This window comes from Myodes glareolus, chromosome 3 (genome assembly GCF_982192425.1).
Source record: "Myodes glareolus chromosome 3, mMyoGla1.1, whole genome shotgun sequence".
NCBI lineage: Eukaryota > Metazoa > Chordata > Mammalia > Rodentia > Cricetidae > Myodes > Myodes glareolus.
The window spans coordinates 8432648-8457697 of record NC_142028.1 but is presented as its reverse complement, the minus strand read 5'-3'; the positions used below and the strand labels follow the sequence as shown (position 1 = coordinate 8457697).

At 42.2% G+C, this 25050-nt stretch overlaps 1 protein-coding gene across 6 annotated transcripts in view; it reads right to left on the bottom strand.

Annotated features, from left to right (window-relative positions):
- Positions 1 to 25050, bottom strand: part of Sox5 (SRY-box transcription factor 5) — a 982978-nt gene that overhangs the window by 270744 nt on the left and 687184 nt on the right. For all 6 annotated transcript variants that reach the window (XM_048432629.3, XM_048432630.3, XM_048432628.3 and 3 more), the window contains one exon: positions 18201 to 18411. In XM_048432629.3, the coding sequence (XP_048288586.1) occupies positions 18201 to 18411 (211 nt within the window). The remainder of the gene's footprint in view (positions 1 to 18200; positions 18412 to 25050) is intronic.

Here is a 25050-nt window from a genome sequence, read left to right as displayed (position 1 = left end):
CAGTAGAAAGATTATTGAGTTTTCCCTGACGTGTAGGCTTCTGGGATTAAAGAATAGGTCACGTGTAACATGTCCTCATCTCACTAAAGCTAGTCTTTTTCCTTAATGCATGTGCAGGTCATCAGTTGACCAGAGAAAGAACCCAAAACAAACTGGAAGCAGTGCACAGTAAATCCTAAGTTCCTCCTTGCATGGAGATGCCTCTCTGGGTACTCAGAGAGATGTCTGGAGAAAGCCAGGAGGAAGACCGAAGCACAGCTGCCCCCAAAGCGTGAAGTGGAATTTTCTTGAAGCTCTTCCTTGAGTTTATTTCATCAAAGTTGACACAAACACAAATTCTGGGCTGGAGTTAGGAATCCTTTTGCCTTTGCTCCAATATTCAGGGATTACACTGTGTATCAGAATACCAAATTAATTCCCCCCATGGTGTGTATGTGTGTATATTAAGATGTTCTAACAAAATTTAATTAGAAGACACTGCGTGATAAGGCTGTTTAATTTGGGTGAGGGATGAGTCTAGCCATCTCAGTGCAATGGTGACCTGCAAAATACTGTTGCTGTTGTCATAGAAAGGAAGTAAACAAAGGAATAGTGTCTACAACGATGATAATGGAGCTGTTACCATCTTCTCATGGGAAAGAGGAACCATCTTCTCACCTTGATGCCAGGTGTACTTGGCCAACCTGAGACTCATATACTTTGGGGAAGGTTACCAGAGGATACAGGTAGCAGAAGAATGGCCTCGGTCTCAATTATGCTTCTGGAAATCACCCTTCACCTATGATACTTTCAGTCCCAACAAACTCGCTGCTTAGCTTATGAGTTCTGACTTGAACGAAACTCTTTCTTTATATTCCCTCTTGGCACAAGAGGAAATTTATTTACCTTGTCCCCTAAAAAATAATCTAATACTAATATAAAAATGATTAATTGCCACTATTTTATGTTCAAATAAAAAAAATGAAACACTCACCTAAGGTTAACCATATAATGATAAAGTAAACATGAATACCAAAGCCTCAGCCCTTGATATTTTCTCCATGGGACATCTACTTGGATCACTACTAAGAGCCCCTGCGGGGGGATGGTCTTCAGGAAGGATAGAAAACAAGCAACTGCTGTTGGATTAAGTTGTTCAGTCTAGAGTCACTGTGCTAGGAAACTGGGCAAAAGTCTGACCACACCGACATTCCTGTTCTTCTGGACAGCTGTTGGAAGACATGCTGTTTAGAAAGAAAGAGAGTAAATATTTGGGATCTGAAAACTATACTGTTCAACCTCATCAGCCTTGTAATACATAAACATGTAAGAAAAAAATGAGCATGACCAGAGACAAATGAAAGTGTAAAGGCAAAAAGTGAATGTTTTATATTATTTTTGTATCATAAAATAATCTTTTGGTTTTCCAGGAATCAAAACTGGAAGATGTAAAAACTACTCTTTGCTCAAAGACTTCTCTGAGCTTCCCTATGTGCTAACCACATGCTAAGGGGCCATAAGCTAGTAAGGAAGAAAGACAGATTTCTTCAGAAAGAAGGACGGAGGTATAGAAAGCTTCTGGCAGGGTTGAAATATTAACTAACTATAAAGGGTCAACAGTTATCAGATGTCAGTTGTAAGTTAAAAGAAAAATCACAGCGACTTAAGCGTTTATAAGTGAAGAAAAGCATGGCAGCTTGGGGAAGATACGGAAGTGAAGAGCTATCAGAGCAAGGGTTGTACAGAGGGATGTGGGAAGGAGCAGGACACAGGAATAAAGCTTATACAGAAAGTGAGAACACCAGGCTGGAGATAGTGGAATGTGTGATTAGCTGAGAAGTTACAGAGGAAGTGCACTCACTAGCCTGAAGACCTAGAAGGAAGTGAGCTCATCGGGCTAGAGACAGACAGGAAGTCAATTCACCAGACTGGAGACAAAGACAGGAAGTGAATTAACCAGACTGAAAAGTTAATAGGAAGTGAGCTCACCAGGCTGGAGACAAACAGGAAGTGAATTCACCAAGCTGGAGACAGACAGGAAGTCAACTCACCAGGCTGGGAAGTTAAATAGGAAGTGAGTTCAACACACTGGGGACTTAGAAAAAGGTGAGCTTACTAGGCTAGAGACTTAGAAGGAAGTGAACTCATTTCAGCTTCAGGGCAACCACATTCACTTAAACTTTGGGAGTTAAAATGTATTGGATAGCACAAGTAACCATCACCCACACCAACTGAGACTTACTCTCCTGAGTCCTGAGGAATATGGAGTAATGGAACCACTACATCCTTCAGCCTGCTTCCCACGGCCTTGTCTTCAGCAGACCATGTACACAAACGAACTGCATGTTATTGACAGGCAACATGAGAGCTGAGAATGTCAGAATAAGTACATTATTTGTCATATCTGTGTGCATGCCAAAACTAAAAATTTGTTAAAACTGAGGTTATAGTTACAGACTAGACATCTTCAATTATTGCTGTATATTCAATTTTTTATTATGGATCAATAAATGATACAGAGTTATGATTTTTTTACTCCCTGAATAAGCTTTAGTTGAGGTGTTACATTTTATCATCACAATCCATTTCAATATTCCAAACATGGTAATAAACAAAAGTTTGATGATAATCTATGCTGTCCTCCACAATCATGGTAAGTAAAGCAAAAGGTGGGTGCCTAGAAGAAATCAAACATTACACCTTTAGCTTATTTGCTGGTGCACAAGAGGGAAGGGATTTGCTTTCTCTTTTCAGCTGTAAACTTTCTTTAGGCAACTGGTGAGAAGCAGGAATCAATTGCCCTGGAGCACCCAGATGAGATGGAACAAGAACACATTAGAGCAAGCCATGTTATAAAAAAGATGGGGTTAGGAGATAGGCGGTCACTTTTGAATAAAACACCTGAAGAGAACTGGCTGAAATCATCAGCTGAAGTAGTCAGAGACGCCATTCTACCTCCAAAGACAAAATAAACAAACAAGCAAATAAATAAATACCTATGTCTACTGATGTGTGAATAGTGATCCCAGCAGTGGTTCAGTCACATATTGACTTGTATGACAGGCCACAGCTATGAGCATTTCACCTTCCCTACAAAGCACCTGTTCCTCCTCCTTGCATACCCTTTTCCCAGAATCTGAAATTCTTGATCTCCTTCCTGAAAGCTCATGATCAGGCTGAGAAGAGCTGTCTCTCTCCCCATTAACCCATAAGATAACCACCATGCATCAGGACCACCATCCATACCTGGTGTCAAGATGAACGGGTGCATCAGTCAGGGACCCAAGAATTATGGTTAAGGCATTAGAGAAAGAGGAAGCAAGCCCGTGTTGGGACTTGTAAAAGAATGCACACAGAATGTCAAAGAATTAAAAAGGCAAAGGAAAAAGTAAAATACAGAATGTGGGTATTTGCTTTAGCAAAACCTAATAAAGGCAAGGATTACAGAGATTTATCAGGAGGGAGCTGGGAAATGGCTGGGCAGGGTAGAACTACCACCCCCAAGCCTGATGACCTGAGTTCAATTCCTGGGACCCACATAGTGGGAGGAATCTTTTCCTTAAGTGGTCTGTCCTCTGGTCTCCACATATGCATTGTGATATTTCCCCACCCTGTAAAATAAATGTGATAAAAAAGAAATTCCGCATGACGCAGGTTATCCTTAAGATAGAGTAACATCATCATCATCATTGTTATTTTACATACATATTGTTTGTATATGCATATATGTTAATTTATTGAGAAAAATTGTGGAGATCTGGGTTGGCAAGATTATTTCTCATTAGTATAAAAACATATAGAGCAAAGATTGAAAGAAGACAGTACCTCTGGAGCTTTGAGTCTTCGACAATGTCAAACAGACAGCATTCTCACTGTTCAGAATCACAGGCAACATTCCAAAGACACAAGGGAGAATGCTCTCTATAATGCCACAGGTCTTCAAACTGGTAACTACATATATTTAATAGGTTTAGTTTGTGAAGAAAAGGGGGAAAATCCTGACAGGACAAAGCTAAGTACTACAAGACTCTCCAGTGTGACTCGTTACCATTGTATATTAATCCCTAACTACCATTCTCTGAGTGAAAGAGCTGGGCTAAAATGGTTTTAATGTTTTGATGACCACTCTCTTGGGATGTGTATCACTAAAGGTTCTGATGGACTACAAGGAGCTAAGGGGAGGACAAAGGGTGACATTCCCTGCTCAATGGCAGAGCTGAGCACGAACAGAGATGACCACAATTAGACAATGTGCAGTCAAACACGGACTGACATGGCCACGTCCTACCATAATAACCACGAATGGGGTGTTTCTTTGTTTTTCCTGCAATTTGGATAGCCACCATATTAATGCTGAAAGATGACATCTCCTGTCTATACTTCCCTTGTCCCAGCACATCCAATCCCCAAGCTAGATGCATTTCTCGGCTGAGATGTGGCCCCTTGGCTTGTTGGAAAAACATGACACGTAAGCTGACACAATGGCCCCAAGCCAGAATCCTTAGGAAGAAAGTAGAGCTCTGGTGGGAAGAAGCGTGCATGCTGATCCCCATCAGGGCTTTTGCTTCCAATCTCTGCCATAACTAAGGGTGACTAACACTGTCCGAGGGCTGGGGACTGCAGCACAGTGGCGGAGCACTCACCTCTCATACAGGGTGAGGAACACAAGTTGAAGAAATCTTTCAGGCCATTGTGTACAAGCACGGCATCATTTCTCAAAGCAAGGATTCGTCTGTAACAGCCATCGCTGCTAACCTAGTAACATCCGTAACACCCATCACTGCTAATCTATTAACATCTGTAACACCCATCACTGCTAACCTAGTAACATCTGTAACACCCATCGCTGCTAACCTAGTAACATCCGTAACACCCATCACTGCTAATCTATTAACATTTGTAACACCCATCACTGCTAACCTAGTAACATCCGTAACACCCATCACTGCTAATCTATTAACATCTGTAACACCCATCACTGCTAACCTAGTAACATCTGTAACACCCATCACTGCTAACCTAGTAACATCTGTAACACCCATCACTGCTAACCTAGTAATATACTAAATACCACCGTAAGAGAGCTGTCCAGCTACCAACAGATGCCCAACACTGGCGGACTGTTCCACGGACATCTTCCACAGTTACACCTTGTATAATGTCTACCCTGATGTCATATCGAGGCATAGGAGAAAACTAAAGGTGGAATTAAGCCAGTGCTCAGTATCTCAGCAGTGCTCACAGGGAGCCACAGGCAGCTGGAGCTTCTTGGAATGGGACAGGAATGCATCATTTGCATACTGTCCTGTCATTCACTTCTGATGACAAGGTTTTCATGGCGGACTTTGGAGCTCTGCCTGCAAAACTGCCCATTTCAAACCAGGAAGGGAGAAAGCCTGTGGTTTCAATAATCTCCTGCAGTTGTCGCACTGACGGCAGGGACGATCTCAGATTTTATATAGAGGTGGTGCAGCAATGGAAAGAGCACATGGCAACTTTCTCCGCGAAGGCAAAACAAAAGGAGAAAGTTCATGAAAAGGTTCTTCACCCTTCCTCAGAACTGTCAAACAATTTCTACTGGCCAAGAATGCCACATGGTAAACATACCAAACAAAAGAAATAATGAAAGATGTATTTACTTGTTCGGGGCCTTGAGTGTTCTATTTTGCGCACACCCACACAGCGGAGTCTGCCTTGTGTTGATAAATAACCACAGCAGCCCCAGTGAGGAGGGGAGAGGCGAGGAGGAAGGCTGTCAGGTACCAGATGGTTGTCGGCTGCTCAACACCACGAGCCAGGCCCCCACACACTAGTCACATGCCCACATGTAAGATAGGATATGGGTTTACAGCTACATGGGTCCTGACATGCCCCAACTCATGGGAGGGAGCAGGGGGGTAGGAAAGCAGTAATTGAGGTGTTTCTTCATTTTTAATAATGTGACCCCTTTGTGTTTGCTAAGGAAGAAATGAATTATATCCCAGAATAATCTTTTAGCGAATGATTAGTAGTTATCTGGAAATTTACGATATTCCAAAACTGTTCAGTATGGAGTTGTTTATTACATTGTTTTCAGATGCCAACTGCATGCTTTGTTTCATATATATGCACATAATTAATATCAAATTGAAATGTTTTAGGATTTTCTGCATGTATTATCTAAAGTATAAAATGTCTCCGATAATATACATAAATTGGGACTAAAATGTACCAGCTGGGACATCATTATGACCCATTTTCCCTCATTACTGACACCAAAGCCACAAAGAAGGAAATAGCTTTGTCCTGTGTCTGGGCTGTTCTCAGTGTTCCCAGCCTAACACTACGTCAGAGTTTGTTTCTGAACACCTCATACTTCTAACACAAATGAAGCTAGTATAGTCTCGGAACAGTCAGGGTGGACACAAGCCCGCCTGCACTGACACCGATGCCACTATTCCATCAAGAGGAATCCCTTTGACTTGGAAAAGGAATCAAGTGAAAAGGTTCAGGGAACAAGAGCTGCTTTTCAAATTCAAGACATCCCATATTTCAACAAGCCTTTCCCTTTGACGTCCAAAGTTTGTAGTACAAACTCAGGAGTCCAGGGCACAAGCTGGTCTCCAACTGCAACAGCACCGAGATGGGCCATCTTAATCAAAGCAAAGTGTCTAGGTCATATGCTCGTTCTCTTTGGCCCCAGCCTCTCTGCTCCCTAATGTTGCTGGCCATATTTCCCCTTAACATCAAGGGCAGCGTGCAAGGTGCTTGGGGGAGTCCTTGTGGTCTCAGGACTCTGGGAGCAGGTGGCAGAGGCAGCTCTGAGTGGAGCCTCCAGTGCTGTCCGTGCCTTCTTCATGAGAGAGGCCTATTAGAAAAAAAAGACCGAGCATCCACTAGAACAAAGCTAAGCAGGCCTATTTAATTAGGGCAAACGCTTGATATCCACTTGTCCGTGTTAAACACACAGTCACACAGGCCTGGGAGGTCTGATTAATTTTAATATGCATGGTTGTGACAAGTGCCTCGGGGGTAAGGGAGGGAAAAACACACATGGGCACGCAAACATACCAACTCCTCAGCCAGGCTGCAGTCAGCGTCGGAAAGACGTAGGCTGCCCAGATTAGCGTGTCCCTATTCAGCTGGGGATGAGACTTTTCTTGTGAGGGAAGAGAGGCCTCAGAAACAGGTGGCTAGCTCTTTGCTCCTGAATAAATGATATCCCCAAAAGCCATGATATGGGATCATCAGGAAGGGCTGCCGTGTCCCCTTGTGATTATAAATATGTAGCCGGGTCAGCAGGCCTCCTTCGGGGAGCTCTGTTCTTTGACTATGACAGTCTGGAACTCACAGATTCAGTGGGGATGGGGGAAAGAAGTATCCCATTTATCTTTAAAAAATTGCAACGATCTGAATAAAAAATTGTTGGGTCTGGCTTATGCTGCCCCTCAGTTCACACATATGTTTCTAAATAGGAATCAATATTTTATAATGAATATCCTTATCTTTTTATATTAAGACACAGATATCCAATTTAAAGCACAATGCTACCCTGACCATGTACAGGAGATTAAGGACACTCCTAAAAGTAGCTACATTTCAGTAGTCAAAAAGCAAGTTCTACTTGGCCATAAGGATAGAAGCTCAAGTGGTTTTCTGCGGCCACAGCCCTGTTTGTAGGTCAAGGCCTACCACATACAGAGGAATCCCACGAACAATCCCCAAACCTCCACGAGCCAAACTTGAAGGTCTTTTGGGAAATTATAAATAAATTTTTGACAACACTTAATGAATTTAAACAATCCAGGCTGAGCCACCACGATGGGTAGTGATTGCAAAGATGGGGCTGTGAACAAGCTTCCCATCAATACTTCAAACACGGCCATCTGCAGACATTCAAACAGTCCTCAGAAGAACAGACTACAGCGTGCGAGGGCATCATCTCGTCTTAACCTTTGAAAAACAAGCTCTTTCCTTTATCACCATTTTATGAGTGTTGATTTCCATGTCGGGGTGCCTTTGAGAAGGGGCGCCCCTGGGTTAGAGTCTAGCTTGCCCAACAAGAAGAGGGACATTTCCGAGTGACAGACGGCACAGTTGAACACAGAGCCACAGTGCGTGAGGCATAGCCCCTGACAGTAACGGGAGTGTGAGGAACAAAACTTTAAAGAGACACATTGCAAAGTCCCCTTGTTTGTCCTTCATGGGAGCAGCACTGGCAAAGCCTCTTCAGGATGTACTTTGTCAAAGGGACAAGTGCACCACAAACCTCTGCCAATTAAAGCACCTTCAGGCTTTCCCCTGATGGGCTTGCTCGCTTCCTCTCTCCACCTCATCAAATGCAGAGCTCAGAACAAGAGTGAGTTTCAGAGCGCCGGTTCTCTGCACAGGGAGAGGGATGCTGGGGCACTCTTTGATTGGAAGGTGAAAATCTTTATTGTCTTCCAAGGATGGTCACATCTAGAAAGCTGCTGGGCTAAGGGCAATTCTGAGTCTCTGTCTTGACGTCTCAGGTAAAACAGCGAGGCTTGATTTAATTTCTAAAGGGACACTCCATAGCAGACGCATGGGTGTAAAGAAGAGATACAGTTAATTACTCTGCACACTCAAATGTTGCACATGCAATGCCTCTGGCCATGTTGATGGGGCCGAATACCACGCGCTTGGGGCTGTCTTTTCAGAAGGACTGCTTTGCTACTGGAGCATGCCGCTGACAAAAGTGGACGACCCGCAACGCCTACTTCAGCAACTCTAAACTCACGAGGAACAGGGAAGAAGAGGCTTCTCGTCTAATTGAGGATATATGCTTATAAACACCAAGATATTCACAATGAGAACTAAAGGGAGGCTTACACTGACACAATCTTTTTTCTGGAAAACTCTACAAGTCCTGTAGAAGGTGCCATCAGGTACAGTAGATTGGGTTCATGACAGACACAAATATATAAAAGATACACCAGAGAGCAAGATTCACAGACATGTCCTAGTTTTTAAAGAGGCCAGTGTTATGACTGCCTGTACACTAGTTCTGGTTCATTAAAACAAACAAAGAAACAAAAACAGAGATAACGTAATGTTTAATCCAATCTAACTAGTGGTGAATCTTGTTGTTGACTCGGCCACAGATCTATGCTGCTGGGTGAAAACTTGCCTCCTCCACCCTGGTGGTCGGTGGGTGATTCTCGGGGTAGCTCAGGGGAAGAGCCTGCAGATGTGGGGAGGTCTGTTCATGAACTGAACTTTTCCAAGCTCAGTGCCTCATTTCAGTGGCTCTCACAGGAGGAGAATTATCTATCAAACCTATGCAGAAGAGCACAGAGCTGCTTTCCACCAAGAAGCGTGGTAGGACTTGGAGAAGATGCTCAGACTTTACAGCCTTACAGAGCAGGAGCAAAGATCTCCTGGGGAGTTCAGGGGAAACCTTTCAGTGGTGTGCCTCAGTGCCACAAACAGAACTGTCATAACTCACAGCTTCTCACACACGATGAGCATGTTCATAAAGGCAAGACAGTTCTGGAGACATGGGAGCCACAGGCTAAGGAGCAAGAACATGGAGAGATACAAACACTAAGTAAACCAGGCATAGGGCATCCCTGAGAGTGGAATACACATGCCCACACACACTTGGGCATGCTCCTGCACACAGAGAGAATGCAAAGAAAAAAATAACAAAAGATGGAACAAGTGAATCCGAGAGAATGGTAAAATTTTAGGCAACTATGAATCTCTAGGTCTTAATATTTACTTTAAGTGCACAGTGGGAATACAAGAAACCCACAAATAAAATATTACACTGCCCTCCTAATTTCACACAGTTCAGAATTCATGACTTCCCCCATTATTAATGTGGAGAAACTATCTTTCTCACTGTGAAGTCTTTCTTCACATAAGAAACAGACTAACCACATATTTATTTGGGCGAATATATAAATAAATATGAAAGCTATGACCTGATTATGGGTTAGCTAGCTTCTCATTTGTTTTTGGTATTACTGATTCTAGATTCCCCCACCCCCAACCAAGGGATTCCGGAAAAAGAACACTGCAAAGTGTGTTGCCAGTACCCAAGGAGTGAAAGTCCTTGATGAGCCGAGACGTGAGAGTAACGAGAGCTGGGCCTTTTCCAAGCAGACTACAATTTACAAAGCACCCTGGCTGCCATTACCTCAGCAGCTCCCTGCGGTCACCTGATGGGAACAGCATAGTTGGTGGTGCAGCGAAGGGCAGAAGCGTTAACAGTGATCTTAGTAAAAGAACCCAAGTAGATGTTGCATTTCCCTGGGAAGTCACAATGCAGATGCTGTTTCGGGTAAATCTTAGTTGAGATTAAACGTTCACGCATACAGCAAGCTGCAAGATTCAAGAGGGAAATGTAGATAAAATTGCATTGTAGGATGTTGCTAAATGTTTGTAAAGTGTCCCCCTAAATGGTTCAGAAACTAGACAACACACACACACACGCACACACGCACACACACGTATGTATCCCATGGTTCAGTTATAAAAGACTGATCTGAGTTCCAAATATCCAGTCTAGTTACCCTGTCTGCATAATGACTTCACCAAGAGGCTTAATAGAACATATTATCCCTAGAAAATGGGTAAATACACACGACTTTCTGCCCTTTTGCTTATATGTGTTACGTTTGATAAAGTCTCTCATGGGTTTGGAAGCTTTGCTGACCCAGGGAGAAGCAGGCAGCGCCCCAGGAAGAGAAGGAAGGAATGGGAAGTGTGCGAAGTCCCAAGGGATGCTGTAGTACGTTAGGGACAGAGGACTCAGGTTGCCCACATGAGCCCCCACTTCCAATCCAAGTAGCACAGAAACAAAACCAAGGGATAAATGAAGAAACACATTATCTCTTTAAATCCTGGAAACAATGTTCATGTATCATTATGATTTGCTTCTCACTTTAGAGCCAGCAATAAGGCAGAGTTATGATCTATGACTTGTCAACATATTACCTAATGCCACCAATAATATTACTCACATCATTAGTGAGACAAACATAGCATAAATGTCTTAGTGCTGTGTTCTGTGTCTCTGAGTCATAGAAAGAACTAAAGGGAATGATCTCAAAGACCTCATAATGATGGGAAATGCATTTAAGAAAAAGAGAAGACAGAAGAGTTGAAGAACCTAACATGAAGAGGGAATGTATCTGGGTCAGATGTGGAGGAAGAAAGAACACAAAAATACATAAAAAAAAAGACAAATGAAAAAAATCAGGATTTCATACAATGAGATAAAAGGCATCAAAAACCCATCAATCAATAGGCTGCCACCCACAGGTAGGACTCACAGGGGCCAACCACGTGTCCTGTGCTTTGTGTTGGAAATGAGGAATTATTCCAATAGCGTGAATGATCACACGGCACCATAAAGAAAGAAGGCACCGAAAGTTACTAACAAATTTCTGATGAAGGTGCGGTAAGAGCAGGGGGGACAGTGTGGGAGGGACAGCAGGGAGCAGGGTCAGGGGACAGTGTAGGGGGCAGCATCTGTGGGGCCAAAATGGGGGCAGTCCATCTATTTGAATTCTGGGTCCTCCATACAATAATAGCAGGGTCAATTTGCTAAATTGTTTTAAGTAAGGCAATTGCTAACTTGGGTGTTTTAAATTTTCCTTTTTGTTTATTGATTTAGTGTGCATGTGGAGAGGCAGTGAGACCATGGCGTGTATTGGAGGGCAAAGGACAACTTGGTTCTCTTTTCCCAGCATTTGGGTCCCAGGGAGAGAACTCAGGTGGTCACATGTAGCATGTCCTTAGCAGCTGAACCCTCTGCACTCTAACACACAGAGCTCTGTGAGGAACACGTGAGGAAAGCGCACTAATAGGAGGCCAGATGTTTTGGGAAATTTCTCTACTCTTTCACTGTGTCAGCAACAGGGGAACAGCGCTGAAGGAGATTACGCATGGTTTTCACCAAACATTTTGAAAATTTAGCATGATTACCACAGCTCTAGTGAGCATAATATTGGAGTAAAATTAATAAACGGCCAATGATTCAGTGTTATACTGGAACAAGTGTAAACTTAAAGTTAGCGTAACTTTAAATCCCACTTCCTGTGAGACCTGGACCCAACACTAATACCAACTTCCTGTGAGAACCAGGCTTATCTCTAACTCCCACTTCCTGTGAGGCTCAGGCCCAACCTTAATACCAACTTCCTGTGAGAATCAGGCCCAACTCTAACTCTACTTCCTGTGAGACCCAGGCAAATGCTGTCATGGAGAGCTAAAGATCCGCAGTTCTATTATTGATAATTATTTAGTTCCCAGACATTTTCTTCTACAATGATGTTTATTAAAATTTCAAAATCTTTTTCATTTTTCTTCTTCTTTTCTAACGGCAATTTATGCTCAAACAGTCTACAATGTGGTAAATATGTCCTTAAACACTTCTGGAAGCCTGAGCACTTGAGTAACGTTTATTTTAGTGAGAAACCACAGGAATATAGAGTCATGTGTGCTAAAGTGTAGGAGTAAATAAACCACTGTGCAAAAGGAGCAAGCTGTGTGTGAGGCTGTGGGCTCTAGACCAAGGGGAACGCTAGTTTCAAAAATGATACTAGGACATCTTTAATCATCAGAATTCTCATCTGAAAATGAGAGCAAATGAACCTAGTGACTGAGATCATGTGTATGTGTATGGTCCTTCCTGACTCTGATAGAGCTGTCTATACACAGAGCCCAGGTATGAAGATCAGACAAACATTTTCAATGAATTCTGACATTTTAAATCAATGTGATAAGACACCTGTCATATATTAGATTATATGATATATATTACATAATCTAATATATATATATATATATATATATATATATATAATTTTATGGCTTTCCCCAACAGATCATGAACTCAGTATCATGACAAGGAACCATGTGTCACCTGTCACTGTCTCACATGCTATGCCAATCCTCAGTTGCCAAGCCGAAGAAAGGCTAGCTGATCCTACAGACTTAGGTAATACTGCAGTTGAAAGGCTGATAGATAACACATGGGTTTCCTATGAATTTAGCTGTACATATCTGGTAAAGGAAGAAAGGACAAAGTAACTGACAAGATGGCTCAGTGGGTAAAGGCACATTCCTCCAAGTCTGATGACCTGAGTTCAATCCCTGGAGTCTGCATGGTTGAAGAAGAAAGCTCACTTCTGCAAGCTGTCTTCAGATCTCAATACGGTCATGCTCAGACCTGTTCATGTGTGCATGCACATGCATACACATACACACACATAACAAACAAACAAATAAATAAATAGACAAATTGAAAAGAATGGACATTTAAAATATGCATTATGAAAATATTTTTCATAATGAGAGCCCAAAATTCTGAAAGAGAGAAAACACAACCCCAGTTTAATGTTATGGTTTTTTCCTCAAATTCATTTGAAAATGTTTGAATCCATCACTTGGGAGAAGCCCAGACTAGAGCAGACGAGAGATGTTGCTTCTTCCACCCACAGTCCCCTCTGCACCCAGGCTGACAGTCTCACCTCCTGGGCCTCCCCTCCTCAGGTCCCCGTCCCTGTTGGCTTGCTCTTGGCAGGGGGAGGCTGAAGATAATGTGGTCTTTCTGATGAAATCTGTTCCCCCACCCCCACCCCATGAGAGAAAGCCAAGATGTGAACATGGCCTCTCATAATGATTTCACTGGGCTTAATGAAATTTTCATCACAACCTGCTGCTCATTTTAACGGCCTCTGAGAAACAATGGGCAAATATCTGGAGCAGATAAAGCCTCTACTCGTGCCCTTAGCGCCATTCCCTGTCTGCTCCCCAGTCTTTTCCAGTGCTTCCCCCACCCCCATGGAACCATGACAAGGGCTTGTTGTTTTCCAGCCAACACATCCTATGTTCTTCCCTTCCGACTGAATTAGTTTTATCTTTCTGATGCTAGGTAACATGAGAACCTCCGCTCATGTGTGTGCACTCTACCCATCATAGTGGTCCCTTGTGCGTGGGTGAAAGGACATGTATGAGGGGTCAGGCATGTCCAGTACCCTCTGATCAGTGATGTCTCGATGGCCAACAGAGTGTCAAATTGCCAGGAGACCTACAATCTCCTAAGATATAATTCCTTATACTTTTCTCTTTGAAAGTCATATCATTTCTTCTTGAATAAGAGGATGGCTTTCTCGGATATATATTACTTCTCGATAAGTCTGTCGATTGTTTTTGAGATGGAATGTGCATTCTCGAAAGAGTCATGGAGGCTCATGTCTGCAATTCTAGCACTCAAGACACTGAGACAGAAGGAACATCATGAGTCTGAGCCTAGCCTAGGCTGTATACTGAGCCTTGGCAAACATAGACCACACTATGAGACCATGTCTCAAAATAGCAAAGGAAGTATTTAAAAATGTGTAATCATTGTTATAAGGGCAAACAATCAGCAAGAGTATGTCTACGGTTCTGGAGATTCAAAGCAGGTTCAAGAAATCTTGTATATGTAGTTGTACAGGCTTCTCCATGCTCTGTCATACAGACGTTGTTTCTGAAACTCAAGAGGGCAGAAGAAGGAGTCTATGTATGTGTATGTTTGTATGTTTCAGTATGTATAGGTGTGTATGTGAGTGTGGTACATGTGTGAGTATGGTGTATACACAAACACACAGGTTTGCTTGCCTATGCATGCACAGAGGTCAAAAGAGGACACTTCAATCTTTCACTCTCTGTCCTAATTCCCATGAGACAGAAGTTAGCCTGGTGGCCACCAGGCCCCAGGGATCTTCTTTGTCTGCCCCTTACTGCACTGGGGTTTCAGGCATATATGTGGCCACACCTGACGAGTGGCAGTAGTGACACCCAGATGGTAGGTTCCCACATCTGCATAGCAAGTGCTCTTACCGACTGAGCCAACTTTCTAGCCCAGACTTGGACTTTTCAATTCTTGCCTTACTCAATTTAAATTCTCACAATTTTATTTGTCAACTCATTACTTCTTTTGAGCATTAAAGTTTTTTAAGAGGAAAGAACACACTAAAGTAAATTACTGATGGAGACACAGCAAGGACAGTCTTTTAAACTTCATACGCAGTAATGCTGCTTCCTTGTGCCGACCCCTCCTGTGTGAACATCCATCTTTGCGCTTCTGACCAAGTAGCTGCTCTTGGTAATTCAGCAGTTCCTTCAGTGCTCAGTAGTCCCCTGCATCTTTTGTCAAGTACTTTTGGGTACCTTCTGCTGCTATCTTTCACACAGAGATTTATGCATTGGGTTTAGGCCTGTCCTCTACTGCAAAGTTAAGAGTTCATGTATGTACTGTAAGTCAACCCAATACAGTGGAGGAATGACGATGTCATACACAAAACTCGCTTTAATAATATCATCTTAAGATGCCCCTTCAAACTTCTGCGGAATAGGATGCACAGAACAACCGGGACTCCTTAGCCCTTATCCTTACATTCAGAATATATCAAAAACTGTGATTTTAAATTAGCGCATAAGGTAAACATTGTCCAGCTCCTTCTCTGAAGTGCACGCAGAAAAACAAATTATCAACTAATGGATGCCATGGCCTAAAGACAAACATTCTCACACAGTCTGAGCAAGTCGAATCTCAAAAGGGATCAACAGACCTAAATGTGGCCCAGGGAGATTTATGGAAAGTTTGCTAGGATGGTTCAATGTTTGACAATCTCCTGGAAATTTAAAGATCAATGACTGTGTGTATGTTATATTAACAGGTAAAATTTAAAACTCTTAGGGAAACCATGGAAAAGAGAAAAGTAGATCCTGATGGCATCACCTGTGAAATCCTACGGCAAACATCCTGCTTCCTGCTGGGTCAGGAAGCCTGGCTCTTAGAATCAAGAACTCAGCAATCACCTCTTCTTACTCTTAATTGATATCTTACTACAAGGCCTAACATGTAAAAAGAAAGAAAATTAATAAAAGTTTTGTTGGAGGATGAAATAAATGGAGCTGTCAGTTTGCGAATGAAATTTTTGTCCATGTGGACAGTCTCACAGAGTTAACAAAATCTGTTAGAACTAGATCTGAGACCACAGGTCCCAAGGACAGCACATGAACTTTCTATACACCATCAGCTAGCCGTTGAAATTTTAAATCCATCATAGCACAATTATTGGTTATTTTTCTTTTTATATAAAAATAATACATGAGCATAAATTTAGTAAAATATATCTAAGGTATGTATCTGGAAACTATAAGACCTGAGATCCTAATAACTGAGAGAGATTTTGGATGAGAACAGCCAATGTTTTTAAGATATGGCTTTTTCATACTGAAATTTAGAGGCACAATTCATTCTCAGTATATATGAAAACTGGTTTCAGAGTTTGTGGAGAACGAAAACAGACTCAGACTAAGCCATAAAATCCCCAAGAAAAGAATGAAAACCGGAAGACCGACACTACCCAAAGCAAGACTTCTTGTTATGCAAACTATGGTCATTAAGACAGAGTAGTATTATGGAAAGGAAAATCTAATTATTTGATGGATTCGAACACAGAGGACAGAAATAAACACACAACAGTTCAGTCAACCACTTTTGAAAGGGGCAAAGGCATTCAGCAGACACGGACCACCTTTCATTAAATGGTGCTGACCAACTAGACACTCTGATTATACAAAAGTTAAAGGAGTCAAACATAGAAGCTAATATATAAAAGATTAACTCAGAAGGGTTCCCAGATCTTTAGTATATAATGCAAAATTATAAAGGTGTAGGATATAGTGTAAGAAAAAGTCTTAGGCTCTTTGTGATCACTTACACAAGCTAGAAGTAAAATTCACGAACAAAATGACAACTCGGAAGCCACTAAAATTATTTTTTTCTGCAAAAGAAAATACTGAGAATGAAAACACTAACCATAGACTCAGAGGAGAGGTTTGTCAATACATTTCTGATTCAAAACTGGAATACAAAATATATAAAGATCTCTTGAAAATTATCTGTATCAAAATGACTCAATAAACATACAAGTGCTTAAAAAAACACTTCCCCAGAGACACAGAGATAGAAAATAAATATATGAAGAGATCTGAACGGTGATGGCTGTTGGAGAACTGCAAAAAAACAAAAAACAAAAAAAAAAAAACCAACCCGAGATCGTAGCACAGCTATTTGAATGAACAACATCTCCAACTAGAACAAAACCAAAGACCTGGAGGGGTGTGAACAGACAGGAACCTCCCTTTAGTGGTGGCAGGAAGGAGAATTTTGTGGACACTCTGCAGACACCACTTAGGCAGTTCCTTATAAAGTCAAGCAACATCTTCCCATGTACTCAGCCACGGTGCTCCCAGGGACCTGAACACGTGTTGGCTATCTTACTGTACATCAGACATGATTTACATTCCAAGTACATCTTTTCTCCACTGTGCCTCTTGGTTTGCTCACTTGGAACTTGTAGCTAAGGAAGAGAGCCACTCTTGTGAGCTGAGTGGTTTCTGGGCCCCAGACTTTGCCAGGGTCAAATTGGAACAAGTTACCATCTGGATATAACCTTCAGCAGGTTAGCAAGTGTTTTTTTTCTTGATTTTCTTTATTCTTAAGATAAACCCTTGCACGTAGGCATATCAAGTTTAGCCTGCTATCAGTAACTATGAAAGAGTCTTAGATCTAGAACCCAAACAGAAAGAATTCAAAAAGCCCCAAAATGGGAGGCTGAGTAGGGCCCTTCTAAATAACTATAATCACCTTTTTATGGACTAGATAAAGGGTGGCCCTAAAATCAAGGTGGGATAAGATATAGTGATGTTTAAAGGTTACAAATGTAACACAATTCTAAAACGGTTCTTGAGGGGGAAAATTTTACTAGAGATGCACGGTGCAGGCTGCAGATACGTGACAAGTAGGCGGGTCTTCTGGAAGGCTGTGACATTCTATTCTTGAACCTTTAAGTTTCACTTAAGGATAACTTACTCATGCATAAAATAAGGCTCACGCCGCAACATGAATTCATAATTTACAAGCATCTTAGTACCTCTGAGAAGAAAAAGAAAGAGAGAGAAAGAGAGGAGAGAGGGACAGAAAGAGAGAGAGAGAGAGAGAGAGAGAGAGAGAGAGAGAGAGAGAGAGAGGAGAGAAGAAGGGAGGTAGAGAAAGAGGAAAGGAAGAAAGGAAGGAAGGAAGGAACAATTTTCATAGCCATAGGTTTCTATTTTGTCCAATTTAAGAATCTAAACCAAACATCAGAACTAGGAACTAAATAAACTCCTTAAACCAGGAAGAGCACAGCCCAGTTTCCTCTCCCAACCTTTACCTTCTGGCTCATTCTTGATCAGCTCTTCCATCTTCCTCTGCTTTAAGGTGTCCACCACATCCGCCAAGCTGCCCTTGCGCCGCTCCGGAGTCCCCAAGGCTGTGCCAGACACGGACTCGCCACTCTGTCGCCCACCTTCTTCTGCCTTCTGAGGTGAGGTAGATGAGTTGTAAGGGGCTAATGAAGACATAACTTTATTGCCATCGACTTCCTAGAAGAGAAAGCGGAGAGAGGGTGGGTACTTTAAGATTCGGTAAGGTTTCTTGGGGGAGAAAGAGCTATGTGGCTTATTCCATGTAAAATTGTGACCTGTCACTCTGGAAGAGCAAAGAGCAAAAGAATGTTTCAAAAGCACTTGCCTTCAGTTTGCAAGCCGGCTCCAGAATGGGTCACTGATTGCTTTACAGGCAAGAACAAACTAGGGGGCCCCTTGCCACAAAGAGAAGCAGCACGTTCTTAAACTGGATAACAGTGTAGGTCTACCGTCCTGGCTCTTGCCTGATGGTCTCAGCGGTTAGTACGGCTATTAGACAGAGCTGTCAACTGTATTCAACTTCCTGGTGACACTGGAATGTTTGAACAAGTCATATATACCTGTACGCTCTCTTCATCCTCAGCTGACTCCTCTTCATTGCCCCCTAAACGGCACAGGCTTTCCCTTGGTGCCCTTCTCAGTCTTTTACAAAAGCCCGGAAAGCTGGACACCGGGCAGGAACACTGTGAGATTGTCTCTGCGTCTGCCGGAGCCTTCCTCACGTCATTCCCAGCTTGAAGCCTTCTGTCTGGCCCTCCCCTACGCTTCACCCTGTTAACCAGTTCCCTGAAGTTTTGCTTCTTTGTAATTATCTGCCCATGAGGGACTCTATTCTTTGTTCGAAAACCTTGTACTTCTGTCTTCTCTTATCTCTTCTCTCCCAAATTTCAATCTCAAATTTGTGACATTTGTAACGTGTAAGGTATATTTTGTGTCAAAGATATTTCAGGCATTTTTAAAAAGCATGAAGCCGCATGATAAACAGTTTTCCTACTTCAGGGTTTTCCCGGGGGCCATCGCTTATGTCCATGGTTTTTTAAGTTCCCACAGAGCAGAGCACTATTATGAGCAAAATTGTGTCATCAGAGCCCTGCAAATTTCACTCTGATTACGTGTCTCCTTTGTGTGGTGCAGTGGTACAGAAGGTCTCCTTTAACACATGATCAAGGGTGAGGCGATGGGACCTATATCGCACACTAGGTCTGTAGATGCCTTCATTGTCTGTATGAGAGTTCATATCTGACATCGGAAGCACAACAAAGACACTCAAATCTCATTCTTTTCAAATTAGGGCTAATATTGGCTAGCTTAAGTACAGTAAATTACTTGGCTAAAATCTTGTCATCTCAAGCCTTGGAAATAATGATCAACATAGTCATTGTATGCTAATATGATTTGAACTAACAGATGTTAGTGGGTACAGGGACATCAGGTGTAGGAGAAATACGTCTGCTGGATAGACTAAGGCATGCGGAGGAAACAAAGGAGGGCAAGGAAGATGGGGAGGAATAGTGAAGTAAGCTAGCAAAGTCTTTTAAACTTCAATCCAAAATTCCAAATAGCTTAATCTCAAGGAACTTCCTTTCTCCCCATCACAGAACATGCCTCTGATACTTCCAGTGAATATTGTATACATACAATTTAGTTTCTAATGTTATTCGGTTTAGGATACAACCTACATTATACAGTAACTACAAGCCCTTGGAGGGAAAATGCATGCCCACTTTGGAGTTATTTATTTAAAACTCTACATAAATATAAGCACACACAGAAACAGCACACATAGGCTCCCCGGAGTCGGAGCACTGCTTGCTTCGTTCAGTACACTAATAAGAATGTTTCTCATGAACAGCCCACGGTACACAGCATCTACAACACAGGACACAGCAGGGAGCGTTTATATCTTTGCTCACCAAAGATTTCTTACTTCATTTTCCTCCACGGCCACAGTAAGCGCACCTCAACTGAGGCTTCACCCCAAGCACACCTCTGTGTACCTGGTCCTCACACTGAAGCCTGGAGAGCTGGAGAAAGAACCCCGCAGCTGACTGAGGGCCGCGTGCCTGTGTGTGGCCGGTCATCCTGAGAGAGGACGGCTCCCACACTTGTATGCCACCGGGTATAAAAGCTCAGAAATGACTCACAAACAAAGTCTCCCGTCTTATACACCTTGCATTCCCACACCTTATATACCGGAAGGTGATGTTTTGAACCATATAATCTGTATCACAAGGGTTCTAAAGGTTGAAAAGGGTGCCATGGCAGGACGAACGTAGAGGAAATGCACTAAACATTGTTGCTGCTTCTTCTCACGGGACTCTACCTTATTGCCACTTCACCTGTCAGGTGACATTTTGCACTGCTAATCCCTCTAATGGGTGGCTGACAGCTGTTTCAGTCTGGGACGCTACTGTTCATTTGCATGATGAATATCTTGCTGGGGAGAGCCGGCTGAGCCTCCAGTCAAGAACACCTTAGCCCCAGTTTCTTCCTGAGATTGTTTTTGTCCTACGTAAAACATGGCTACATGTTTCTTGTCATTCTGATGGCAGATGAAACCCAGGTACTCCGCTTTGAGAAGCACAAAAGGGCCAAGAGAGACAAATGAGTCTAATCTACTCCTAAAATCTGAGGCTAAGTTTCAGGACCTTGCAGACAAAAGCACCCAATTGCGAGGTTGGCATCTGAGTGAGCAAATCTCTGAGTGCATTTGGAGGTCCCTCCCTTTGCTGTCCTCCAGCAGATTTCTCTGACTTTATCTCCCTGTCACTTTGCAAACAAGAGAGTAAGAATGGCACGCTCAGCACAGGCCCCTCACTGAAGCACCCTGGCAAAAACACCTTTCACTCTTTCTAGAGACAGCATTTCACTATAAATACTTGGAGGAAAATACTGTGTCCGATATTTAAATGTTAATTCAGATAATGAGAAAGTGTTATTTCATTTGAGAAAAGAATTGCATTAATAAAATTCAACCACATCCAAACAGCACTTTGTCCTTAGCTTTGGTCTTACAAGATGCATTAGCTTACTTAAGTTTTGGTTCTATGTGTGGAAATGAAATTCAAACATGGCAGTAAACCAACATCATAGTCATATCTCATTTATTAAACTATAGTAATAATTGGATAGCTTATTTTGAGCATTTTAAAGAGTCTTCTAACCCTAAATTTAATTTTTATGGTAGAACTAATTATGATTTCCAGCTAATAGAGAAACAAAGAAATTCAGATAGGGGAAAATTACTGAGGTCATAGGAACATTGAATAATGAGAAAACCTAGTGGGCTTCAGAACCCTTGCATCTGACCTTAGTAATAACATGCTTATTTTTCTGAAAAATAAAAATAAAATAATTGCTTGTCTATCATATGGGATCAAGGTAGACCGTCTTCTTCCTAGTAATTATGAAAATGAGAATTTTCTTCTAATATGTTCACCTTCTGTACAAGAAAAATGCTTCCAAATTAATCAAAACAGTCCAGACTTGGAAGTCTTGCCCATCCTTCCAGCAAATGAAATTGAAAAGAACCTTTAACACTTAAACAAAGATATGAACTCAGCTTGATTTTTTCCCTAACTAGTGGATTAGAGTAAGAATAATAGTTGTATTTTCAAAGCTACCCACGAATCCCAGCTGTCCCTCTTGTTTCTGCAAACTAAAACGTTAAACACGAAAGAAGCAACAGAGGCCTGGATGATGATGGGTTCAAGGTTCATCAAAACCAGTCTATCAGCTGTGGGGTCACAACAGCAGCAGCGTCGGGGGTGATGGAGAGATGAAGAGGTGCTCCCTGGGCATGGCCAGGCTAGCAAGGAGCAGGCCCATAAACTCACCAGCAAATGCAAATACAGAACACGGCTAAGCTAGCAATGAGCAGGCCGTAAACTCACCAACAAATACAAAAACAGAATTTTGAAAACCATCTTAATGCCTACTTTGTGCATTTATCCTTAAATGTCATTTAAAGAGCGGGATCACTCCCACGACAGCTCCTCGGCTTGCCTTGTATCGTCACCCCTTATCATCTACCCTGTCAAACGGACAGCATCAGGGGCAGTAGTGATCCTCACATGGGCCTTCCTTTAAATCCCGAGGGCACTTTCTTTGGCTAACTTTTTCACTCTTATTCTTTTCATAAACATTATGCTGTGCTTGCTTTCTCTGAGGGTACAAACTCCCGGGAGACTGCTCATGCTTCTCTCCTGAGCACAATCCCTATGTGTGCATGCGCACACTTCTGGACTCACAACCCTTTCACCACCACCTTAGAGAGTCGACTTCCCATTGGTCGATTATTCCAGATATGAAGCTACTCCTGAAATCTCCCACAAACTCCCATTAACAACGGATTGCTGGGCGGAAAGTTCTTATCTAATGCATTGTCTCAGGGAGCCCATCGTGTGGATAGAAGATGATGGTAAAGCTAGATAATCAATTACTGTAATATATATGTATATGTGCATATATATGTATATGTAAACAAAAGGAATGAGTATGATGGTGCATACCTTTAATTTCAGCTAGATTTCTATGAGTTACAGAGTAGCCCTGTCTGCATAAGGAGTTTAGGTCACTCAGGACCATAAAGAGTTAGATACTTCCCCTCTCTGTCTCTCTCTCTGTCTCTCTGTCTCTCTCTCTCTCTCTCTCTTTCCCTGTGTGTGTGTATGTATATACATGTGTGTATATATATAAAAATACATATATGTGTATAGATATAGATATCAATGCATATCAATAATTATAGATAGATAATCATATATGTGAATAGCTATAGAGAGATATGCCTGCTTTATTATCTATGTATTTATTATCTCTCTGTATATCAACTATTATATATCTATCTTCTATCATCTATCGATCTATCTAGCATCTATACATGAATCTAAAGATGGAAGAAATGCTGAATCTCACACACAGACTTTGCTACACGATCCTCAGAAAACTCTCTATTCCAAGTCCTGTGATGTTCTGCAGTGGCTAATCTTCACTGTCAGCTAGACGGGATTTAGAATCACCATAGTAACACACTTCTGGGTGTGTCTGTGAGGGCTTAACTAAGCCACAAAGCCACTGGACAGGGAAGACTCACTTTGAACGTGGAAAGTGCTGTTAATGGAGTGGAGGTTCGGCCTGAATGAGAACAGAGAAAGACAGCTAAGCCCCAGCATTGCTCGCTCTCCCTGATTCCCGCCTTGGAATGCAATTACATCAACTGCCTCCTGCTCCCACCACCGTGACAAACTATAGTCCCCTGACCTGTGACATATAAAGAAACCCTCCTCTCTATGGCTGCCTCTTGTCAGGTATTTAACAATAACAAGCAAAGTGGTGAATATATACACACTGAATAAACCTAGAAAACTTCTTTACCGCAGTCAACATGCACTATGGACATCTAATTTATAGCAGGGACAGGGCTTCAGGCTGACAGGGAAAGTTCCCGTGTCACAAAAACAAGTTCCTTACATTGCACATACAGGACAGTCCCCAAACAGCGACGGCAAGTGCTCTTCCCCTGGAGCCCTTTCCTTACCCCGGAGACTTCTCCCTGGCCTGCGTTCTACGAATTTCACAGTAACAGAATAGAGAATCTGAGACTGATTTCACAGCAACAGTATAGAGTCTGAGACTGATTTGTTTTTGCCAACAATGCATTTTGATAATAGGCTGCCTTTAGAAATGTGACAACCTTGTCCTTAATGTATTAATATTTATAATGTGAAGATTAAACAATGGTATATATGATAACACTATCATCTTTACAGAATAGCTAAATCCCTGGGAATGAAAGGGGTTTAAGAATAAACTTTCGTGACCAGGAAGATAGCTCAGCTGGGTAAAGGATCTTGCCATCAAACCTAAGGACCTAAGTTCAGTTCCCAGGAGCCACACAGTGGAAAGAGAGGATGCCCACGGTTGCCCTCTGACTACACAGCCATCACATTGCCCACATACAATGAATAAATATGTGTAACAAGAGGTTGTTTATAAAGAATGACTATTTCGGGGATCAAGAAGAGAGGCCATACTGGGAAAGGCAGTTGGGAAAACATCTGGTTTTCTATACAGATGCTGCAGAAAAGGTGTCTAGTGCATCTTCTTCCAATATACTCCTTCATAATCACATTTGCTGGGAGCCCAGAGATGCTACATCTGGGTGTGAAACTGTATTGTTCTCATGTGCCCTGCAAGCCTCTTAGTAAGTAAAAGTAGCATTTAGAAAATTGCTAATACATTAACTAATAGAACCTGGAAAAAAAAAGTTCTGTGTCCTGACAGCCTCATCATCTCCCTGCTGAAGATTTGTCCTCTGGTCTCAAGATCACACATCTCTTGGACACACCCCGAGAACTCTAAGACCCTGACTCCAGGACTCCGGGGCTAACCACAAGCTTTCTCTACACTAGAGAGACATACACTACACATACTCCTGTATTTCCATTGAACATTTACCCTGACAAAGAAGCTCTTGTTTATGACAGTTAGAGACTGAATGCTTACCACACGCCCCACATCCATAAGAAGGTTCTAGAGCAGTCCTACTACAGCTGTGGTAGACCATATGCATCTGTGAATCTGAAAATGAGGCTGAGGAATTGTCATAGTTTTGGTCTGTGTGCTCACATGTGTAGTTACACGGGTATAATGAAGATGGGGACACTACTTATTTTTATTCCAGGTAGAACAGACACTAACTGAATAATGCCAGTCAGCTGGGCATTTGCTAGCTTTGATTATAACTGAAACAATGTTTAATGCTAAGTAAAATATCTGTGGGTCCTTGTCCATGCAGTGAACTATTGCAACATC